Source organism: Podarcis vaucheri (assembly GCF_965113315.1).
Source record: "Podarcis vaucheri genome assembly, chromosome: 5".
NCBI classification, from domain to species: domain Eukaryota; kingdom Metazoa; phylum Chordata; class Lepidosauria; order Squamata; family Lacertidae; genus Podarcis; species Podarcis vaucheri.
In genome coordinates this window covers 24,106,348-24,128,280 of record NC_138763.1, presented here as the reverse complement: position 1 = coordinate 24,128,280, position 21,933 = coordinate 24,106,348, and the positions used below count along the sequence as shown (strand labels likewise).

At 42.0% G+C, this 21,933-nt stretch overlaps 1 protein-coding gene and 1 long non-coding RNA gene across 3 annotated transcripts in view; both read left to right on the top strand.

Annotated features, from left to right (window-relative positions):
* Window positions 1–21,933, top strand: part of LOC309533420 — a 149,877-nt gene that overhangs the window by 95,353 nt on the left and 32,591 nt on the right. The gene's annotated exons all lie outside the window — the stretch shown is intronic.
* Window positions 1–21,933, top strand: part of ARHGEF26 (Rho guanine nucleotide exchange factor 26) — a 70,199-nt gene that overhangs the window by 19,326 nt on the left and 28,940 nt on the right. For both annotated transcript variants that reach the window (XM_082224064.1, XM_082224065.1), the window contains exons 5-7: window positions 1,021–1,077; window positions 5,951–6,111; window positions 20,451–20,603. In XM_082224064.1, the coding sequence (XP_082080190.1) occupies window positions 1,021–1,077; window positions 5,951–6,111; window positions 20,451–20,603 (371 nt within the window). The remainder of the gene's footprint in view (window positions 1–1,020; window positions 1,078–5,950; window positions 6,112–20,450; window positions 20,604–21,933) is intronic.

The following is a 21,933-nucleotide window of genomic DNA, read 5'->3' as shown; positions in this document are numbered from 1 at the left end:
CTAGCCTGTAATTTCAGGCCAAACTTGTATTTTGAGATTGTTTTGGAACTACAGGTACATACTCAGTTTTTCATCCTGGATAGAAAAGCAAAAGGTTCGCTGGCTGAATACCTTTGTTGGCACAGAGTTAAGCACAGTGTTAATGCCAAAGTGTTCTAAAGTAAAGCAGATATTCTGCCATTTTATCGCAGGATGTAATAGGGGGGAAAGGAGGGACATTCTGGACCGTATTTTGGAGGCAACCACTAACTTCTTTCTCTTCATGTGTAAAAACATTGCAGGAATATTTCCACTCCTGAGTGCTGCAGCTACCTTCATAAATTCTTTATTCTTAATATTGAAACAGATCATTTCCTGTTTGTTTTGTTTGATTTCATTTTCTTTTACATCTTTCCTTCATTGAAAGAGCCTTCATAAGACAGTCGGTCATAAAGCTCTATACTGCAGAATGAGAAGTTACCGAAATGAACCTTTTAAACTTTATCTTTGAATGATGCTGACTGATAGTCTAGTGGTGTTGTCTTCTACAGTAGTCATGCTCCTACTTTTGCAGGACGGGGGTCAGAGAATAGCATTGGATGACTTTTCCTCAGCCTCATGGTGACTGTGCTGTGGGATTGTGCAAGAAGAAATTCTATTTTGCATGAAGCTTAACATATATATGAAACCATTGAGTGCCATTATCATGGGATTGGGGTGATTTGTCAACAGTATGCTGATGGCACTTTGTTGTATGTCTCCATTGAATTGGGTGGTGCTGTTCAGGTGCAGAACCAGGGCCTGGAGTTGGTCTAGGTAGGTGCCAATAAGCTGTGACTAAAACCTGACAAGGTGGATGTTCTATGGCTTGGTGGTTCCTATGTCTGGGAAATGGGTTCATGCCTTGTTTTGAATGGGGTCCATCCAAATGAAATTTGGGCCCAACCAAAGGAAAATTTCAGTCAATTACTGATGAAAAACAATGGAGGAGAAACATGTGTATTGCAAAAATATATGTAAATGGTTAATCATTTATTTCAGGTGAAGAAGAATGGGCTATACCAGAGCATCAGCCAAGAAGAAAGGAAAAGGCAAGAGGTACCTTAATTATTATAGCCACAGTTTATTCATTACTTCATAAGCTTGTCATCCTTTTATGCTTGCTTTCTGGAGAAAAATAAATGTTGCACACTTTTCTGTTCTATTTCTGTGAACTAAATTATAGTAGAAATCTAACTTTTGATACAGACTACCTGGGGTTTTGCAGCTTGCATAGAATTCAAGTGGGTGATATATCTATAAATGCAATACATAATAATAATAATAATAATAATAATAATATGCAAATGTTGTGAACATGCCCAATATCTGAAATAAGCAGTCTCTTCAGCCCTACTCATAACCACCTGTCTGTTCAGTTCTCCGTTTGCTTTCTGAGCTATACTTGTGAAAGGAAGAGCTCCTTCCATTTGCAGAAGGAGTGGCACCCCAGCATAGGTTGCTGCCTGTAGAAAAAATTGGGGAGGTGATTTTCACACAGTCCCAGATGACCCTTCAACCCTCCTGTACAAAATTCTGTGGGCTGCAGGGGATTAGGGGGAAATCATCACCCCTATTCCCATGAGCAGGAATGTTCTGTGTGCAGAATTCCACACATAGGACCTCTTCGTCCTACCCGATGTCTTCAAAGCAGAACAGAATGAATGACCCTTAAAAGCATCCTGTTTTCTCCTCCTCAGCCCATTAGAGGCTACTGCTATACCCCTTGATAAATGTGGATAATCTCCTCTAGCTGTTATGGGTTTGATCTGTCACCTGAAGAGGGCTGATCCTCAGATCAGCACTGCCTGTTCAGTGAAAGAGCACAAGGAAGGATCTGAAGATCCTTCTTAGAATAAGTCCAGTCTACGTGTGAACTGGGAAGTAAGTAAATAAATAAATCTGCTTTTGTTTGCACCGTTAGCACTTGCTGGGCAACAGCCAGAGGACAGGGCAGTTCACTTCAGCTATACCTGAAGGAGCGTCTCCACCCCCATCCATAGCTGTCAACGTTTCCGAATAGGATTCCTCGCAAGAAAAGGGAAAAGTTGACAGCTATGCCCCCATCATTCAGCCCAGACACTGAGGTCCAGCGCCAAGGGCCTTCTGGCGGTTCCCTCACTGCGAGAAGTGAGGTTACAGGGAACCAGGCAGAGGGCCTTCTCGGTAGTGGTGCCCACCCTGTGGAACACCCTCCTGTCAGATATCAAGGAAATAAACAACAATCTGACTTTTAGAAGACATCTGAAGGCAGCCCTGTTCAGGGAAGTTTTTAATGTTTGAAGTTTTGTTCTGTTTTTAGTGTTCTGTTGGGAGCTGTGTTCTGAGAGTGGCTGGGGAAACCCAGCCGGATGAGCAGGGTATAAATGAAATAATAATAATAAGCTACAGATCAGGGCAAAAGAAGCTCACAGAGATACTTATAGGATTCCAGGGGGCGAGAGATGTAAGGCCTGTAGAATGTGTAGTAGATTTTTAAAAAACAGGCAGGAAAATCAACTTGAGATTCAGAGGGCTTGGAAGACTTTCTGATGAATGGTGGTTATGAGCAATTTGGCAGTTGAAGGAAACTGGGACAGATGTGGGCCTGGAAACCTTTCCTCTTTGCGGTCATGGGACTTGCTGTTGTCAGTTCCAGATACAATGTGGTAACAAGCAACTGCACTGGTAGTTACCTCTCTTGTGCCTTTGGGGCTCAGAGCAGCAAAGAAAATCACGGTTTCTGTCCAGTGCATGCCTGGATTTCCACTGTTAAGGTAGCATCTCATGCCAACATTAGCTGCCCTTAATGCTCATCTGGGAAGTGCCGGTCCTCCACTGCCAGCTGCACTCTGCCTCCAATGTTAGCCTGTTGTGCTACATCTGCCATCACCTGCTGTCCACTGGTTTTAACCCTTCCCATCCTGGTTTGTATCTTGTGCTGTTCCCTTAGCCACTTAGCCTACATTCTTCTGAGGGCAAGAGGACTATTCCTCCCATTGGCAAGAAGAGATGCTGGAATAAATGCTGTCCCCCCCTTGAGCCCCCCCTTGAGGACAGAATAAGTGCCAGTGAGAAATGAACCCATTCTGTCTTGGTAAATCAGGAAGTACCTTGAAGGTTGAGTTTCCCAAAGAGGGGAAAAAAGATACATTGGTGATAGTCAGGACTTTGGTGCCATTTCACTTAGGTGAGTGGTTTGTTTAAGCTGTAAAGGTAAAAGGTAAAGGTACCCCTGCCCGAACGGGCCAGTCTTGACAGACTCTGGGGTTTGTGCGCCCATCTCACATCTATATGCCGGGGGCCAGCGCTGTCCAGAGACACTTCCAGGTCACGTGGCCAGCGTGACAAAGCTGCATCTGGCGAGCCAGCGCAGCACACGGAACGCCGTTTACCTTCCCGCTGGTAAGCGGTCCCTATTTATCTACTTGCACCCGGGGGTGCTTTCGAACTGCTAGGTTGGCAGGCGCTGGGACCGAGCAGCGGGAGCGCACCCCGCCGCGGGGATTCGAACCGCCGACCTTTCGATCGGCAAGCCCTAGGCGCTGAGGCTTTAACCCACAGCGCCACCCGTTGTTTAAGCTGTAGGCATAGTTAAAGAAATGTCTTTTTAAAGGCAGCTATTAAATGGGGCAGAGGGTGAAATTATTAAGTAAGGTGTGTTTTTTTAAAAAAATAATACACACATAATGGGTTGTGTTGGACAATGTGTGTTGTTGCAGTTTATTAATGCAACATGCTAAATAATGTACAAAGCCAAGGAGAAATAAATAGGCTGAACTAAAGAGGATGGAGATGGAATACATATCTATCTTCCCCGTTAAACCATTATCACATTCTATCCTTGAATGCATCTGCTTCTCCAGCAGGGCCACATACAAAGCATTTGTATACATTTGGTCTCTAAAGAGCTCCACAAAGCATGCATAAGCTATCAAGCTTCACACATCTGTTTGTATTGATGCCGTGCAAATGAACGATAACTACATTTCACACTGTCACTCATGGGGACTGTCACTTGTCTTGAGTAAGAAATAGTAATTGGCAAATGCGTTATCATTCTTCATCTCAGATTAGTGTCACTAGATTATGCATGAGTTTAAACGTTCCTTGTTTTGGTGTTTTGAGATGATCGTTTTGAAGTATTCTGAAATCGGGATAATCGAAAACTTCTTTTCATTGTATGCTTTGCTAGAATGTATAAGTGTCCAACCCATATCTCATTTTCACTTTCAAAAAAACTGCTGTGCCTCGCCTTGAATTTTTTAGCTTGAAAGGAATCAATGAGGGCTATGATGGAACTGGGAACAAAGAATTCTTAAATAGCATTGAAGACGAGGGCTCTGGTGTCCTTTCTCTGAAACACACACACACCAGAGCAAATTAGTTACAGAACTCTGCTGCTCTCTTTAGGCAAGCCCTTTCTTCACGATTGCAGCCAAAGCAACAAATTGCCTGTGAGTGCAGCATAAATTTGGGGACAAGATGATTAGTGGGAAGCCTGAGTGATAGCACTGTGGCTTCTTCCATTCCCTCCAGTTAGGTTATACAAAGTAGAATATGTATCATTGCGATTTCCAAGTCATAAGTTGAGGGATTCGTAAAAACAAAATAGAAGCCACATCATGATCCCAACTGATACGTCCCATTGCAAACAACAACAACATGTGCATTTTATTTATTTAAGGTATTTATATACTGCTCAATCATTAGAATTCCTAACTGGTGGATATAGAAGCACCAGATAATATTTTACATTAATGGGGACATGCTAGTTAATAAATGTGCAACCAGCTTTTAAGTATGTGTAACAGAAATAATTTCATGGTCTCCTACCCCTGCAGCTCCCTACCCACCCTGTGTTGTTTCCCCATGTCAGATTTCAGATTGTAAGCTCTTTGGGGCTGGGGGCCTGTTCTGTACACTAGTGCACCGCCAGTGTACCACCACGCACACTGGTGGAGGTATACAGATAAGTAGTCAAATAATACTTGAATCAAGCCTCCTTCTCAGGTACTCTGTTTTAGGCATTCAGCTAACTGAAGGAAAGAAGCTGGGGGAAGAGGCTGATAGGCAGTGCTGTGTAGGATTTGCCAGAGTAAAGAGAAGAAATGTGGGTTGGGAAGGCTTGTGTGGGAGGCCTGTGTGTGCATTCTGGAGACCAGCCCATCTCCTTTTCAGCCAGCTGACCTTTTGCAGAAGTATCTGGCAAAGCTGCTTCTCAGTTTCCACTGCTTTCAAGGAGCGGAATCTTCAACTATACAGGGTTTCTTTTTTCATTAATTGGGGCTTTTGCTTATACAAGGTTTCCTAATAAAAACCACAATTCCCCCCTTATTTTTGTAGTTAAAAATAATAATGGGGCGACTTTTGCTTGGGCTACAAAGAACAAACATATATTTTACAAATGGCAGCTTTTTAATTTTTGCAAACATTTGTAGTTGGTGCTATTTCTAAAGCACTTTGCGTATAACAGTTACTTTAACATTATTGTCAGTTTTGTTCTTTGTGAGGGTTAGCCTGAGAGGTTGGTCCAATTCAGGCGCAAAGATCTTGATCTGATATCTGACCATGGTTTATTGGACCAAATACAAGCATTGTGGCCACATACAATCCTCCCTTCTTGCATATGCCTCAATGCAAGATTCTTGAAGTTCGTTCACCCAATTTCCATTCTATCCAGACTGGGGGAAATGTGTTTTAATCACTGCCAACAAACTGTGAAAGCAGGATCTGTTCACACAGGCACTAGGCTAAGTTCTCAACCCCATAAATCACGGTTCATTCAAGCGAGATAGTTATATATCTCAACCAGGCCATAAAATCCTGCTCATGACCATCCCGTGAACTTCATTGCTTTGGGAGGGTTTTGAGCCTGGATTTTCGCATCCTAAAGCTAAAAGAGGTGACCTGTGTATGTGTGTGTGTGTCTCCTCCCCCTTCCCACATGCAGGCTATATTTGAAGTTATATCTTCAGAACATTCATACTTGCTCAGTCTGGAAATCCTGATCCGGATGTTTAAGAACTCCAAAGAACTGGGCACTACAATGACCAAAACAGAAAGCCATCACCTTTTTTCCAATATTGCGGATGTCTGCGAAGCAAGCAAGAGGTAAGTTTTAAACAGAGGTCCTTCCCCTTTATTCTGTTTGTGCCCAGGAACTGTTATACACTTTCATGTTCTTAAGGGGAGTTCAGATATCCTCCTAGACCCATGCTTTGAAAGAAGGTGTGAGGGGATGCAAGATTCCATGAGCTTCCCTGTCAACACTGCATGTAGCCGCCGTGTCCTCTGGAAGATCACACATTTGGCCAATGTGTGAATGGGCTCTATGCATGTAGAGCCTTTTCAAATGCCATCTGAATGTTTGGATTGTGGGGAGGGGGTGGTCATGACCACTGCATGCTTTGATCATGTGATGTCTGTAATGCCTTTTGAATCCATCTTGTGTTATTACAGTTGGCAGTTATCATTGCTAATTCTTTCTTACTGCATTTAGTTCAATCTAAGGAAGAATAAGGGACGCGTGTGGCGCTGTGGGTTAAATCCTGTTGAAATCAATAGGACATAGGCCTGCGGAATTGCATCTTTAAGCTAGGGATTGTCTTGTTTCTTAAAATGGAATGCAGTACTTTAAAAATGATTGATCTTTGAAGTTGTGTTGTGATATATATCATTGCCCTGAGAGATATTTTAAGAGATTGTTTTCTTTTTTAAAAAAATGCTGTGTATATGTTGCACATGTCCTTTAACAATGGATTACTAATGTGTTGCTGTGAAAATTGGCAGGTGATTTCCTGCAAAATCTGAACAATGTTAAAAGCTTTGACAGATTTCTTTAATTAAGGCATTTCTGGTTTGGCATCTCCATATCTCTTCTGGTTTGGAATCAAGCAAAGAGTAGTTTCCAAGCATTTAGAGATGTGTGGGAACAAGATTCACCCAAGTTAAACCCCTGTTGTCAGTGATTCAGTTGCATTACAGCAACTTGAAAAAATCGCGGTTGTGAAATGTTTATACTTGTTGACTCTCTTGTTTCAAAACAAGTTTGGGGAATTAGTTGTTGCTTCTTTGTGATCTAAACTGAGTGTGTATAAATCCCTGTGCATTTCTAATCTTTTCTGGACAGTACTTCAGATTTATTCTTTCTTGTTTTATGGGCCGTTGATGTTTAGTGGGATAGATAGTTTAGGCTGTCATACCAAAAACACCCAGCATAGTAAACCCACCAAACATTTTGGGACTTATTTCTGAGTAAACATGCATCATCTTTCACTGTGTATTGAATGATACAGCTTAATTCTAGGAACATTATCTTTCTCTTCCCCATACATTACTTGTATTGTTTTATATAGATATGGAAGATAAGAATATGAAAATTAATATGTGATTGTTATTAGCCTTTGAGTAGTGGATGCATGTCTTGTGGTGGAAAAAAATGGTCACATGAAGTCCCATCATTTTAAGGCATAAAACCTGTTTATGCCAGGTGTCCAAAACTTGCCTTAATTTAAATCTACTCAATATCCCTGAGGGTTTTTATTTTGTTTTTATTGTATTTTGTATCACATATGTATTTGATGCCCTGGGCTACTTTGGGAGGAAGGGTAGGATATAAATTTGATAATTAGATAGATAGATAGATAAATATACCGTCAAGTGTCTCCATCCATAGAAGAGAAGCAAGGCACTACTTAGATATTGGAGGAAACACAATAAATTCCAAACAGTTGATTCCTGCGTTCTCAGTCCCAGGCTTTGCATATTAAGCCACACAGCATCCCATAACTTTATCTTGCTACTCTTGTCTTTCCTAAGTCCAAATATTTTGGGTTCCTGTTTGACCTGCAGTTGAACTTCATTAGCTTAATGTCGCTGCACTATTTATTTTTTTCCAGTTCCCTGGCTGCAGCCAAAATGGCTCTCTTGTTCTAAGAGCAATTTTTCATCTTCACAGCTTTCTCCAGTGTTACTGTCATCAAAAGAAATGGCAGAAGTATGGTGTGTTGTAGTGTATTTAGTGATATGTAGCAAATATAATAGATGTCATTCGTTAAGAACGGATCAGTGTTTATGCTACCCAGTACCAGTATTTAAAAAGTCATATCATCCTAAAACAGTCTTTTTCCAGCCGGTGCCTTACAGATGTTTTGGATTACAGCTCCCATCATCCCTTTCTGTTGGCCGTGCTGACTTGGGCTGATGGGAATTGTAGTTCCAACATCTGGACAGGTAGAAGTTGAGGAACACTGGCTGCAGTGCTGACAATACATTGGCATTTTATCTGTCATTTCCATAACATCCTACACTACACTATGCAAAGTACTTCACACTCTTTATCCCCAGAAGAACTATTGATTGTTCTGATTTTACAGGTGGGGGACTGAAGCTTAAAGTAAGTGAATTAGCTAGAGCTGCTGATCTGGTAGTTCATGGCTGAAGTAGGGCTTGAACATGGATCTTTTTGTCTGCCAGATGATAGAGATTTCAGTGGTAGAGGTCAGGGCTCTGGTAGTACAGTGGAACCGTGGTTACCAAACGCATCCATAGTTGAATGTTTTGGCTTTCGAATGCTGAAAACCCAGAAGTAACTATTCCAGTTTTTGAACGATTTTCAGCAGACGAATGTGCTACGCAGCTTTCATTTTGAGTTTCCCTATTGTATTGAGGCTTCTGTATTGAGTTTTCAGTTAAGAATGTTTCGGTCTTCCGGAGCGGATTATGTTCAAAAACTGAGATTCCACTGTACCTGGATGGGTGACTGCCTGCAGACTGCATGATGGAAGAAAGGTGGGATATAAATCTTAGAAAATAAATAAATATCACAATTCATGACATTTACACTGATGTGAAATGTTCATACCATCCGTGTTAGGTGGCATGATAGTTTCATGACTGGGCTATTAATTGAATATGGTTATTTCTCTTTTTAGATTATAGGTTTTGTCTTGGTTTTATTTGTTTTCTCTGGGGGTTTTTAAAATCTGTATTTCTGTCTTTCTGACATTTGTTTGGGTATACAAAGTAATGTGAAAGTAAATAAATAAATGTAAAATCAACAAAGGGTGGTGTTGGACTACATTTTACTCAGAGGCAGATTTATTGAAATTCATGGACCTAACCAAGCCATGTTCATTAATTTCACTGGGTTTACTCTGAGTAAAACAGTTGTACTGTAAGTGATTTTAATATTAATTTAAAACAATGTGAAGAGAGATAAATATTTGCTCTTCATTCTCAAAATACTAGGACTGATGGTCACTTTCAGTAGATTCCAAACAAACAAAAGGAAGCTTTTCTACGTGGTTTACATAATCAACTTGTGGAAATTGTTACTGCAGGGCTATATAGAAACATTAAATTGGAAACAAAGCCCATATTCCACAGCATCCTATGTTTTCTCTGTGACTGCTTAATTGACAGTACAGTGGTGCCTCGCAAGACGAAATTAATCCGTTCCACGAGTCTCTTCGTCTTAGCGGTTTTTTCGTCTTGCGAAGCAACCCGATTAGCGGATTAGCGCTATTAGCGGTTTAGTGGCTATTAAAGGCTTAGCGGCTATTAAAGGCTTAGCGGATTAGCAGCTAAAAGGCTATTAGCGGCTTAGCGGCTTAGAAAAAGGGGGGAGCAGGGAAAAATCGGAACACTCGCAAGACGTTTTCGTCTTGCAAAGCAAGCCCATAGGGGAAATCGTCTTGCGAAGCAGCTCAAAAACGGAAAACCCTTTCGTCTAGCGGGTTTTCCATCTTGCGAGGCATTCGTCTTGCGGGGCACCACTGTACCATGTAAGACCAAATGCCTCATCATTACATAACAAAGAGCCCCTTCACCTAGCTTGCACAGAAAATTAGCCTTTTCTGTGAAATACTGAAAAGGGTATGATATGGTCTAAGTACATCAAGCTCTTTAATTGCGACAACTACAGTATAATATTTGTCCTCAGGCACTGACTAATGCTGTAGTGCTTAATCAGTTGAGTTACTGTTTACCTTCTCTTAGTGGAAACTTGTTGTACGGGATAACATTTCATTTGGCATCTTCCGTAAGTGGACAGTTACCTCATTGTGCCTTATCGGTTCATCTCTGTCCTACCCTACACCTAGCTACAGAAAGACGGTGTTTGCTTCTTTGAAAGGAAATACTATTGGTCCAAGTCATTAGGATCTGTGAAGTTTTTCTAGGTAGCCTATCAGTTGTTAACAAAATATGCAGATGATGGAGTCCAGAGCAGGATTCTTCTTAGAATAAATTATAAGCTCAGACAAAAATGGCAGATCCCTGGCCCTGGCCAGTTTAGCACTCCGAGGACCCGGCAAGTGTACCTGGCCTCCCCACTCTCTGCATGGGTTTGCTCTCCTTGTTTCATGACCTATTCCTACTTCGGTGACTTGCTGGAAGAGTCTTTTACTCCCTGGTTTGGTCTTGAACCCTTTTTCTAAGGAGGACTGTGTGCTGACCCTTCAGCTCGTGGGTGTTGTGGATGCTGTGTGTTGTGTAGGCTCCTCTTCCTTTCCTCTGTGTTGTGCTCTAAAACTGTGCTTGTGAGCAGCATCAGGAGATGCAAACGCCAGCCCTGCAGTCTAGTCTGGGAAGCGGCAATAGCAGGGTTGCTGCTGGCTAGGTCACTGCAGCTTACGGAGTGGGGGCTTTATGGAGTCGCTTTGTATGTTGGGTGTTGTGATGCAGGGTTTGTGTGCCGGTGGCATGTCCTCATTGTTGTGCGGCTGTTGTCTTCATCTGGCTGTGGGCTGCTTGTGGCCATTGTTACAGGCACTGATACGTGAGCTTTACTGATGACGCTGGATGTGCACTTGCTATTTCTCCCTCCTCAATTAATCTGCTGTTTGGGGATTCCCCCCATCCCCCCCCCCCTTTTGGTTGAGTGAGTATTGGATATGGCTTCTGTTTCAATGGTGTAGCTGTAGTTTGGAGTTTGGAGGGCAGGATTGCTAACTGTCTTATTTAATAATTAAATTTATATAGTGCCCTTTCTTCCAAAGAAGCCCAGGGCAGCTACCAGAGTATGGGATTGCTCAGTAGTGGCTACCAGGGAGGCACATCACTGCAGATCCTGACTTCCTTCTGGTGGCATTGCTGCTGTGTACCAGAATGGTCAGAGGGCAAGGCATAGTGGCTATTTTGAGGTCAGAGCTGTTCAAGCACATTGGTGGAACCAATTAGCTCTGACCTTGCTATTGCTCTGCCCTGTCCCTCATTGCTCTACCATATGTAATTCCCCCCCTTTTTTTAACACAATGAAAGTACTTTAAATATTTTTTTTTAATTTTTTTTGTCTGCTTCCAGGTAGTTTCAGTCAATTCAGAGTGAATTTAGCAATTCCTGTTTAGCCAAGCACTTTATTCTCTTTCACAATAATCTCCCAACAAAACAAAAGCGGTGAGCTTCCCCCCTTTTGGCTCAGTTCCAGTTTTAACTTCAGTTAAATGACACCTGCGATGTCAAAAATGAAATGTCCAAAACAATTCTGTCTTGTATATTTTCTTTTGCAGAAGTTATCCATGTGTTGAGGTTTTGCTTGTGCAGGGGCCCAAAACTATCTTGCTTAAATCAGCTTGGTGAGAGATTAATATTTAGCTATGTGTAGTGGGTTGGATGTTTGCTTGGGGTTTGAAGCGTTAAACTTGACACACTTATTCATTGACCTCCACTAAAGATTTTTTGGTATCTTGTAAAGAAAGCAATGCCCAGTGGTGGACAAGAAGGTGACAGATTAAATTTAATCTGAATTAAAGTGGTGCGCTCCTTTCTAAGCGTACAGTTTAAACTGGGTATTTGGAACCTGTGGCCCTCCAAATATTGCTGGACTCCAGAAAATCAGTCCTAGCTAACTTGGCCACTAGCCAGGATTGTAGTGCAACATCTGGAGGAAAACAGGTTCCCAGTCTCTGCCTTAAAAATAAAAATCTTCAATGGTGTATCTTAAGGTATGTCAACTATGTTTGCTTTCACAGGCATGATTGGCATGTTAAACTCTGCATGTTAATGTGGTGATAGAATCACCGCTCTGTAGTTTCCCCATACTTACTATTGTTGACAGTAAGCACTGTTACAAATCTTTTTCATATATCTTTTAGGGAGCAATCCCAGGTTTCCTGAAGAGGGCAACTGTGGAGGCTGCTGAACTTTTCTGTTGTCGTCAGACAGGGAGGCAGTCGGAGAAGGAGATTCACTGCTTCTTGGTTGCTCGGGGGTTGAATGGAGCAGGTGGCTTCTGGAAAACCTTGGTTTTCCCTGACAAACCAGCCAGAAAACTTTGCCAGCTCTGGAGTGGCACCATCAGTTTACCCTCACTGTGGTAAATAGAAGGGGAATTTAAAAAACAACAACTAGAGATGGAAAAGCAGTTCATCCATCATGAACTCTCCCTCCTCAGATCTCCGCGGCTTTCTCTGATTATATTTTTGCAGTGTCTTAATTCTACTTAATAAGATTGTCAGCTCCATTTAAATAGCTAAAGTCTAGTGTTGGTAATTTAATTATCCAAGACTAGTGAATGTTACATGTGGTTGGTAAGCTAACCATGCTAACTGTTCAGTCTCAGTGATGATGATGATGATGATAATAATAATAATAATAATAATAATAATAATAATTATTATTATTATTATTATTATTATTATTATTATTATTATTAATTTATACCCCGCCCATCTGGCTGGGTTTCCCCAGCCACTCTGGGCGGCTTCCAACTGAATATTAAAAACAGTACAGCATCAGACATTAAAAACTTCCCTAAAGAGGGCTGCCTTCAGTTGTCTTTTAAAAGTAAAATAGTTGTTTATTGCTTTGACATCTGCTGGGAGGGCATTCCACAGGGCAGGCGCCACTACCGAGAAGGCCCTCTGCCTGGTTCCCTGTAACCTTACTCCTCGCAATGAGGGAACCGCCAGAAGGCCCTCGCCGCTGGATCTCAGTGCCCGGGCTGAACGATGGGGGTGGAGACGCTCCTTCAGGTATACAGGACCGAGGCCGTTTAGGGCTATAAAGGTCAGCACCAACACTTTGAATTGTGCTCGGAAACGTACTGGGAGCCAATGCAGATCTATCAGAACCGGTGTTATGTGGTCCTGGCAGTCACTCCCAGTCACCAGTCTAGCTGCCGCATTCTGGATTAATTGCAGTTTCCGGGTCACCTTCAAAGATAGCCCCATGTAGAGCGCGTTGCAGTAGTCCAAGTGGGAGATAACTAGAGCATGCACCACTCTGGCAAGACAGTCCGCGGGCAGGTAGGGTCTTAGCCTGCGTACCAGGTGGAGCTGGTAGACAGCTGCCCTGGACACAGAATTAACCTGTGCCTCCATGGACAGCTGTGAGTCCAAAATGACTCCCAGGCTGCGCACCTGGTCCTTCAGGGGCACAGTTACCCCATTCAGGACCAGGGAATCCCCCACACCCGCCCGCCCCCTGTCTCCCAAAAACAGTACTTCTGTCTTGTCAGGATTCAACCTCCATCTGTTAGCTGCCATCCATCCTCCAACAGCCTCCAGGCACTCACACAGGACCTTCACCGCCTTCACTGGTTCTGATTTAAAGGAGAGGTAGAGCTGGGTGTCATCTGCATACTGATGAACACCCAGCCCAAACCCCCTGATGATCTCTCCCATCGGCTTCATATAGATATTAAAAAGCATGGGGGAGAGGACGGAACCCTGAGGCACCCCACAAGTGAGAGCCCAAGGGTCTGAACACTCATCCCCCCCCCACCTTCTGGACACGGCCCAGGAGAAAGAAGCAGAACCACCGTATAACAGTGCCCCCAGCTCCCAGCCCCTCTAGACGGTCCAGAAGGATGTTATGGTCGATGGTGTCAAAGGCTGCTGAGAGATCCAGCAGAACTAGGAAACAGCTCTCACCTTTGTCCCTAGCCCGCCGGAGATCATCAACCAGCGCGACCAAGGCAGTTTCAGTCCCATGGTGAGGCCTGAATCCCGATTGGAAGGGAACTATTTGCTGAACTATTTGCAAAATTATCTGAAATAATCAAAGAGTGATTAATTATTTAGATAATGACTGTGCACCTTTTGTACGATGTTTTAGTTATATAATTATTTCACATTGTAAACACAAACAGGCACACACACCATTCCAAATGTGCCATGTATTAAGAGGAGAAATAGTAAAAACAATTGTTTCAGTTGTTTACTAATGTTTCTGGCTTGTAATTTTGTGCTTCCTTTGAAAACGTTTCAGAGCGTACAAAGGTGTACTGACAAAGGTTATTATGTTCTATCAAAGTGCTTTCAGTAGGGATTAGGATTGCAATACGATCATGTGTCGTAAAAGAAAAGCTTTTGTTACATGGTGAAAAAGGTTGTTATGGAAACCAGCTCCGCCTCCATTGCTCTGTTACTGGGAACAAAGTTCAGAAAAAGCTCTTGCTTTTATCCCGTTTACTGTGTAATATGTACAGATGAGTCCTAGGAATTTGAATCCCTGATTTATCAAAGGCAGAGAATTTAGTAGCTGCTGTACCTGGTACCTTTTTATGGTTAGGTGTGTGTTTTTAAATAACACTTTAGTTGAGCCACTTTTAGTTTTCTAAATTGAGCATAACACCACTCAGTTACAACTGAATTGTATAAGTGGTATGGCATGAAAGTAGGTAAATATTCCATTCCTGTTAGGTTTAGATATGTATTGTGAAATATGTCATCAGCTGGTCATGTTAAATATATTTGAAAGAGTGCAGCCTTCGGTGTAACTTTGCCAGGTCTTCTTGCATTGATTATTTTTTGGTGCATAAGAAGAATCTCTTATCAGCTGGAACTGAATGGAATTTAGTGTTCATTAAAAAAAACCACCAACCTTGTACACTTTCGCTTTGACCCTGCAACAGAGATTTGGGTGCAGAAATAAGTTTGTGTATACAGGCTGTATTAAATTTGGGTCTTTCAACTGAATTTGTAAAAAGGAAGCCATTTGTGGTCGTTTTGTAGAACTTAAGCGTTGTACATCATTAGTGTATAATGAGAAGGCTGCTTTTTTCTGCGTGGACTGTATTGTAGAGTTTTGCAACATAAGAGGCCCACATGAAAGCAAGGAAAAAGAGAATTTATAAACAGAACGAAAGTTCACCAAAGGTCTTGGAAGAAGGGTTGACAGTTTTAATCAGTTGTTACAAAGTGTATGAAGTTACAACAAATGCCAACCTGTTTTCAGTTTCTTTTGAACCAAATTTTCCATTCTGAAGCCCATCGCTTAGTTCACCATGTGCTTTGGACATGTCCCTAGCACATGACAGATGACTGGTGACAGGCAACCATAAATAGTAGACACCTGGTTCTTGCAGAGCATTATACTCATGAATGTACCCTTTTGAAAACACTTGTTTTTATTTTTGTTGGCCCTAAACTTCCTGTTAGGAACTGAACTCCCATAAGCAGCTTCTCTCAACAGTACCTTTTAAAGATGGAGCCACACAGTATCATGGGGGTGGGGGATAGGGGTGGGAAACCTATGGACCTACGGATGTATACTCTGATACTGTAGCCCTTCAGATCTTTCTGGACACCAGTTCCCATCAGCCCCAGCTTGCATGGCCAATGGTCAGCAATCATTTGGCTGATATGATTGCTGGCTGGGGCTGATAGGAACTGGTGTCCAGAAAGATCTGGAAGCCTTCTAGTATCAGATGCCAAAAATGACAGCGCCCTCCCTCTCTGTAAAATTCAGATCAACTTTACCCAGGTGATTATAAAGATGCACATTTTCTCCCTCCTTTTCTGCATCATTATTTGGAGGTTGATGCTGGAGACATGTGAACAATATGCAACAAGAGTGCTGCAGGGGTTTCCCAGGTGGGTTAAACAAAATAGGATACATTAGCACCCACAGACTCCAGTATTTCAGAGGCAGGGCTAGATACAAGACCCATAACAGCTTTGCTGGCTCACCCAGTGCATATGCTGTAGAACAGTGTTTCCCAACCTTTTTTGGGCAAAGGCACACATGTTTCATGAAAAAAATCTCGAGGCACACCACCATGTGTGCCTATGTGGAGCACGACAGCCCCGTGACGTCAGCGCGCAGCGTCACGCCGGGAGGGACGCACGAAAGTGTAAGTTTCAATTTTTTCCCCTCCCCCTTGCCTTCCTTCTGTGCCAACCGCCAAAAAGCCAAGAATCGCGGGACCGCCGGTGGAGGGGGGGAGGGCGAGCGGGGGCAGCGGCGAGCCCCGTTCCTCCCCATCCGCCCCTTTCCGTGCAAGGAGCGCGAACAGGTGTGAGAAGGGGGTCAAACCTGCGGGCCGGCGCCGGGGAACCTCCAAGCTTTGGGGGTGGGGGGGGAGGAGGCAGCAAAGCGAGGCAGGAAGGAGAGCGCGGCTTGGCTGGGTGAGCTTTGGCAGGGGCAGGGAATGAGAGCCACGAGGCGGGCGCTGTGGCCGCCGCCCCACCTCTCGCCGCCCGCCTCGCCCGCCTCCCTCCGGGGACGGCGTCCCAATCGAAAATTTGACTTTTTTTAAAAAAAAAAATCTTTCGAATTTTTTAATTTTTCCCACGGCACACCAGGCAACATCTCGCGGCACACTAGTGCGGAACAGTGGTTGAAAAACACTGCTGTAGAATGACTATGACATTAGTTGTTGAAAGCCATCTCTTGTTCAGAAACAGCATACTATGGTCCAGTGGCTGACACAGCCCTCTTTACTGCAGTGGGAGAAGTTGCTCCAAACCGTTTTTGATACTGCAGAGATAAGTTTGTGAATGTGGAGTTTTGTGCATGCATCCAAGATCTTATTTATGCAAGGAAATGCTGGATCAGAACCATGTGCTTCAGACACAGTTGCGTTTCTGCTTTAAGTTCCGTTGGACCCAATAAAACACTGAGGCCTCTGCATTGGCCTTAATTGAAAAGAACTTGCAGAGCAACATATTGACTCCATGGTAAAGCCCTTCAGCAAGAGCTGCCTAATTAAAGTAGAAAACATTTTCAGAGAGACCTCACTTTCTCATTGGGCAAGAAAGATTGATTAAAACTCAACTTTTCTTTGACTAGTGAGAGCAAAAGAGCCGTGTATACATTTTAGATGGATCAATGGAGCATCATGGGAATAAGCAGAATGAGTTAGATTAGATTATTGCAGAGCAGATATTTATTTTAATGAGGAGATAGATGGGAAAAGAATATGCTGTCATGAACTTGTTTAGTTTAAACTTAAATTAATCTCATAACCTTCTTAGTGATAAGAGGAAAGCACTTAAAGGAATCCCTTTGCATTGTTAAAAGGGCTTTAGACTCAATTTTAAATGGACCCATAAGCGTTATTACGATATCTTATCCCCAACCAAATTGCAGATCTTTCCTGTGAGGAAATATATGAGGCTTTATTTTAGCTTTACAGATAAAAGGTTTATGTACATTGTTGAACTATTAACCAATGTTTAGATGCACCAAATTACTTTAAGAGAAAAGATTATTTATCCTGTGCTTTCCTGACTTAATCTCAACTTCCTACAAACTGCTCCTCTCTGAAGACATTACATAAATTTTATAGCCAGGATAGTTGTGCTTTAAATTCACAATTGTTTGAATGTCCAACATGTCTTCAGATCATACAATGTCAAATAATGAAACCAATTTCTTCTCCAGTGTAAGCAAATTTTTGCCAATAGAGCATATGCCCCAGTGATAGTTCAAAATGTTCGTTCGGTTGTTTGCTTTAGTCAGGCATGGTCAAATTTGGCCCTCCAGCTGTTTTGGGACTACAACTACCATCATCCCTAGCTAACAGGAGCAGTGGTCAGGGATGATGGGAACTGTAGTCCCAAAACAGCTGGAGGGTCAAGTTTGGTCATGGTTGACTTAGATCTACCAAATGCAATCTATATACACAAACAGGTCTCCCACTCATAGATCTGTGGTACTGGAGTAGCCTGCTGTCTGGGGTGGCAAGTGGAGTCTGTGTGGTTAGGGTGCAAGTCTGTGGGCAAAAGCTGGGAAACGAAAAATTCTGCATCAACAACTGCTCTCATTCATATGGCAGCTTTGATCCTTTGCTACTGAAGCTGCTCTGGATGCTCTGGTAAGGCCATCCTACTACCATTGGGAAATTATGAAGTCACTGTAGAACTGAAAACAGCAGTACTCTTCTGGAACCCATAACACCTGGGTTTCTTTTAAAGGTTCTCCTAAATACAGGAAGCTGCCTTATACCGAGTAATAACATAGGACTATCTAGTTCAGTGTTGTCTAAATTGATTGGCAGTGGCTCTCCAGGGTTTCAGATTGGAGTTTCTTCCAGTTCTACCAGAAATTGCTAGGGTTTGAACCTGGGACCTTCTGCATGTAAATCAGATGTTCTACCATTGAGCTGTGGCTCTTCCTTCCAAAAACAGCAGTAATTCACTAAACACAACTTGTGGATTTGGTGCTTGGCTATGCATCATCATCATCATTATTGCAGTCATGGGCAGCAAAAACAGGTCACTGTTCAGCTCCTTGTACTTAATATTTGGCTTGGTGCACCATAAGTTGTGGCTTGCTCTCCCACTATTTAAGTAACATATAAATTGTCATGTACTGAAGTTCTGACCCTGGGCCAGCAGGGGGATACTGTAGATAGTTATGCAAATGAAGGATCGAAAGTGACGTTCAATGATTGGATGGATACTGTAGATAGTTATGCAAATGAAGGATCGAAAGTGACGTTCAATGATTGGATAGTTTTAGAAAGTTGTTACAGTAATGTGGTACTGGAGCTCTATATAAGCAGGCTGACTGACCCCTTCAGTTCAGTTCTGTCCTGGCCTGTGAATAAACAAGAGCTGTTTGAAGAATCGCTGTGTCGTCTGATATGTTCATCCACAACTTAACACAAATAGTTGCCCAGGAGTTATATATTGATATAAATTCAATTACTTAAAAACCCTACAAATAGCAGTATGCAATAAGTAATATAAGAAATAACACATAACCAGATATTTCAAAGATTAGAATCCAGCGAAGCCACAAACCAAACCTTGGCTTGCAGTAACAGCAGTCTTCAAGGAAATAATAGGAATAAAGGTATAAAAAGTCCGCTTGGCTACAGAGAACAAATTTCATGGTTCTATTTTACAGTAGCGGAAACACAGGAAGTAGACACATCATGTTCTCTAGATAAGCGCTGTGAAGTTACATTTGAGTGGAACACTTACATTCAAATTTCTGCATGGTGTTTATATTATTTGAGGACTTTATATTTTCACTGTGAATAAAATAGCATAGAAAGTATGCAACATTTTATAGAAAACATGATTTCATCTCCATTTGGATCTGTTTATCATAAAAATCTTGAATGCATTAGCAATTCAGTTTATACGATTCATGAATACTTTACACCTTCTATATTTTCATTTTTACATAGAAGCAATACAATGGGTATATTGCTTGAACTAGAGGTGTGCAAAAAAATTCAGTCTGTTTCAGTATGCCATTCATATTCATTACAACTTTTATATAAATTCACTACAATTTCATTAGTTTTGTAATTCAAATTCAACTTGGCTACATAAGCTATCTTTGCTATACATTGTGTCATTTTTGTACATTTTTGGGGGAAATGGTAACTACCTTTTTTTGGTGGGGGAGAACAGTGCATGAAAACAATACAGCATCTGGAGCATGGGGTGGGGGTGGGTGGCAGCTGCCAAGAGTAGCTACTTGTTCCTGTTGCCACTCAAGGCAGCTAATCTCCCATGCCCATCTCAAATGGTACAAATATATTTTTTAAAAAATATATTTATTAACTTTCAAGGTTTCTACAAAAAAGACAAAAAACAAAAATACAAAAATTAAAAACACATATAATTTCATTCACTTATTTTCTTTTGACTTATTTCTCAGACCTCCTCATACCTCCCCTTTTTGTATTCCAATTCAAATTATTCATTCAGCAAATCCTCACCCTTAATTTTCACTTAATTTTACACCTTTCTTTCTTCTCCCCCCCCCCCAATTATCTTTATCATTACAGCTGTTAACCACTTAGATTCTATCCAACATCAATCTCAAATGGTACAAATAAGCAAGGAATGGGCTCCATTCAGTTTAAGCTTTCCTTTATTCAAACGAATTCATAGTCCTACATTCCTTTTGGTTCAGTTCCTTGTAATGTAGTCAGTGAAATATGTTGGTTTGTCATCTGTATTGTGGTAGGTCATTTATCTTCCATTCTCTCTCTCTCTCTCTCTCTCTCTCTCTCTCTCTCTCACACACACACACACACACACACACACGGACACCAATTTCTACTGGCAATAAAAGCATATGTATTATTTTCAGAGAAAGAGACAAGTCATGGCTCTGGCATGAGATTCTGTAGGCTGTTCTAGTTATCTCTGTACTGCAGCATATAATTATTTGGTTATGAAGTCGCTTAAAGACCTCTTAGCCTTTCAGATAATATACTGATAAATTATGTTTTGTAAATTTGCTCTGTTCCATTTTAGGTTCTTTAGAGAGCTTGAAGCAAGGCATCAGAATAATATCTTCATAGATGATATCAGTGATATTGTGGAAAAGCATACTGCATCAACCTTTGACCCTTATGTGAAATATTGCACAAATGAAGTCTACCAGCAGCGAACACTCCAGAAACTACTGTAAGTAATTGAAGTTGCTATTTATATCATGGGTATACAATCTTTTTTAAAATCCTGATGAGCCCATTTCCTTCTGTAAAATCGTCCAGTGGGGCCACATGGGTGTGGTGAGTAGAGCCAAAGGCAAAGCAACAAATGTATATTTTACGTTTCTACTATCGGGTAATTCCAAGACTAGCAAAGAAGCATTATAAGAGTTCAGCAGCATATTCCAGACAGGCAAAAAGACTCAAGGAGGCCAAAGGGTAGGGCAAGTAAAGAGTATAGCCTCGGGAGAGTCCCAGGGACCATATACAGTCAAACCTTGGTTCCCAAATGGCTTAGTTGCTGAACAAATCGGCTCCCAAACGCCACAAACCCAGAAGTAAGTGTTCTGTTTTGCGAACGTTTTTCAGAAGCTGAACGTCCAATGTGGCTTCCGCTTGAGTGCAGGAAGCTCCTTCAACCAACTGGAAGCTGCTCCTTGTTTTTTGAGCACTTTCAGGAGTTGAACGGACTCCTGGAACGGATTAAGTTTGAGAACCAAGGTACCACTGTAGAGAGTTCTGGAGCACCACGTTTCCACCTGGGCCTGAAGTTCCCTTTCCCTGATAAATGAAATAGCCCCTTTAATTCAAATGTTTGCAACTTAAAAGGACAAGGTCTGAATTAGGCAGTTAACATTATTCATAATTCATAGTTCCTTAATATGTTCTGCTTCATTCAGCAGAACTCACGGCGGGAGGTGGGTTGCACTAGCTGCAGAGATCTTGATTTTGCTCAAATCCTGCATTTAATGCTATTACTGGAGATTTGAAAGATTGATTACACACACACACACACGAGAGTTCAGATGATAATATTTTGACTTAATCTGCCAAAGCACGAACAAGCCCTTTGTCCAAAAATGGCAAGCAAACTCCAAAGTTCTTCAGTGAACTGTATTTTACTAAACTGGAACAAGTTTCTAGTTAATAGCTTCAGAACAAAAGTCGGGATATTTAGCCAGCTTGAAACCACAGTTGACTATCCCTGCCTTGTTCTGAAGCTGCTAACAACACTTTTCCAGTTTGGGTGGAATGGGACACCATAGCTAATGGAAGGAAGGAGTTCCTGGTTTGTTTACTGGTTTAGGCAAAGGGAAGAACGAAGGGTGTGTGCACGTAGGCTAAAAACTCATTCATATGTCAGCTTATTGAGCAGAAATTTGAATGTGGCCACAGAGTTGCATGTTCCTTGCCTGTAAATGGTTTCTATAGATGCAAAATGGTACAAGGCATTGAAGGAGTTTTCAGCTGCTGATCCTCAAACCCCATTTCTTCACTAGTCCGTCCTCTTGCTCACCTTTCCC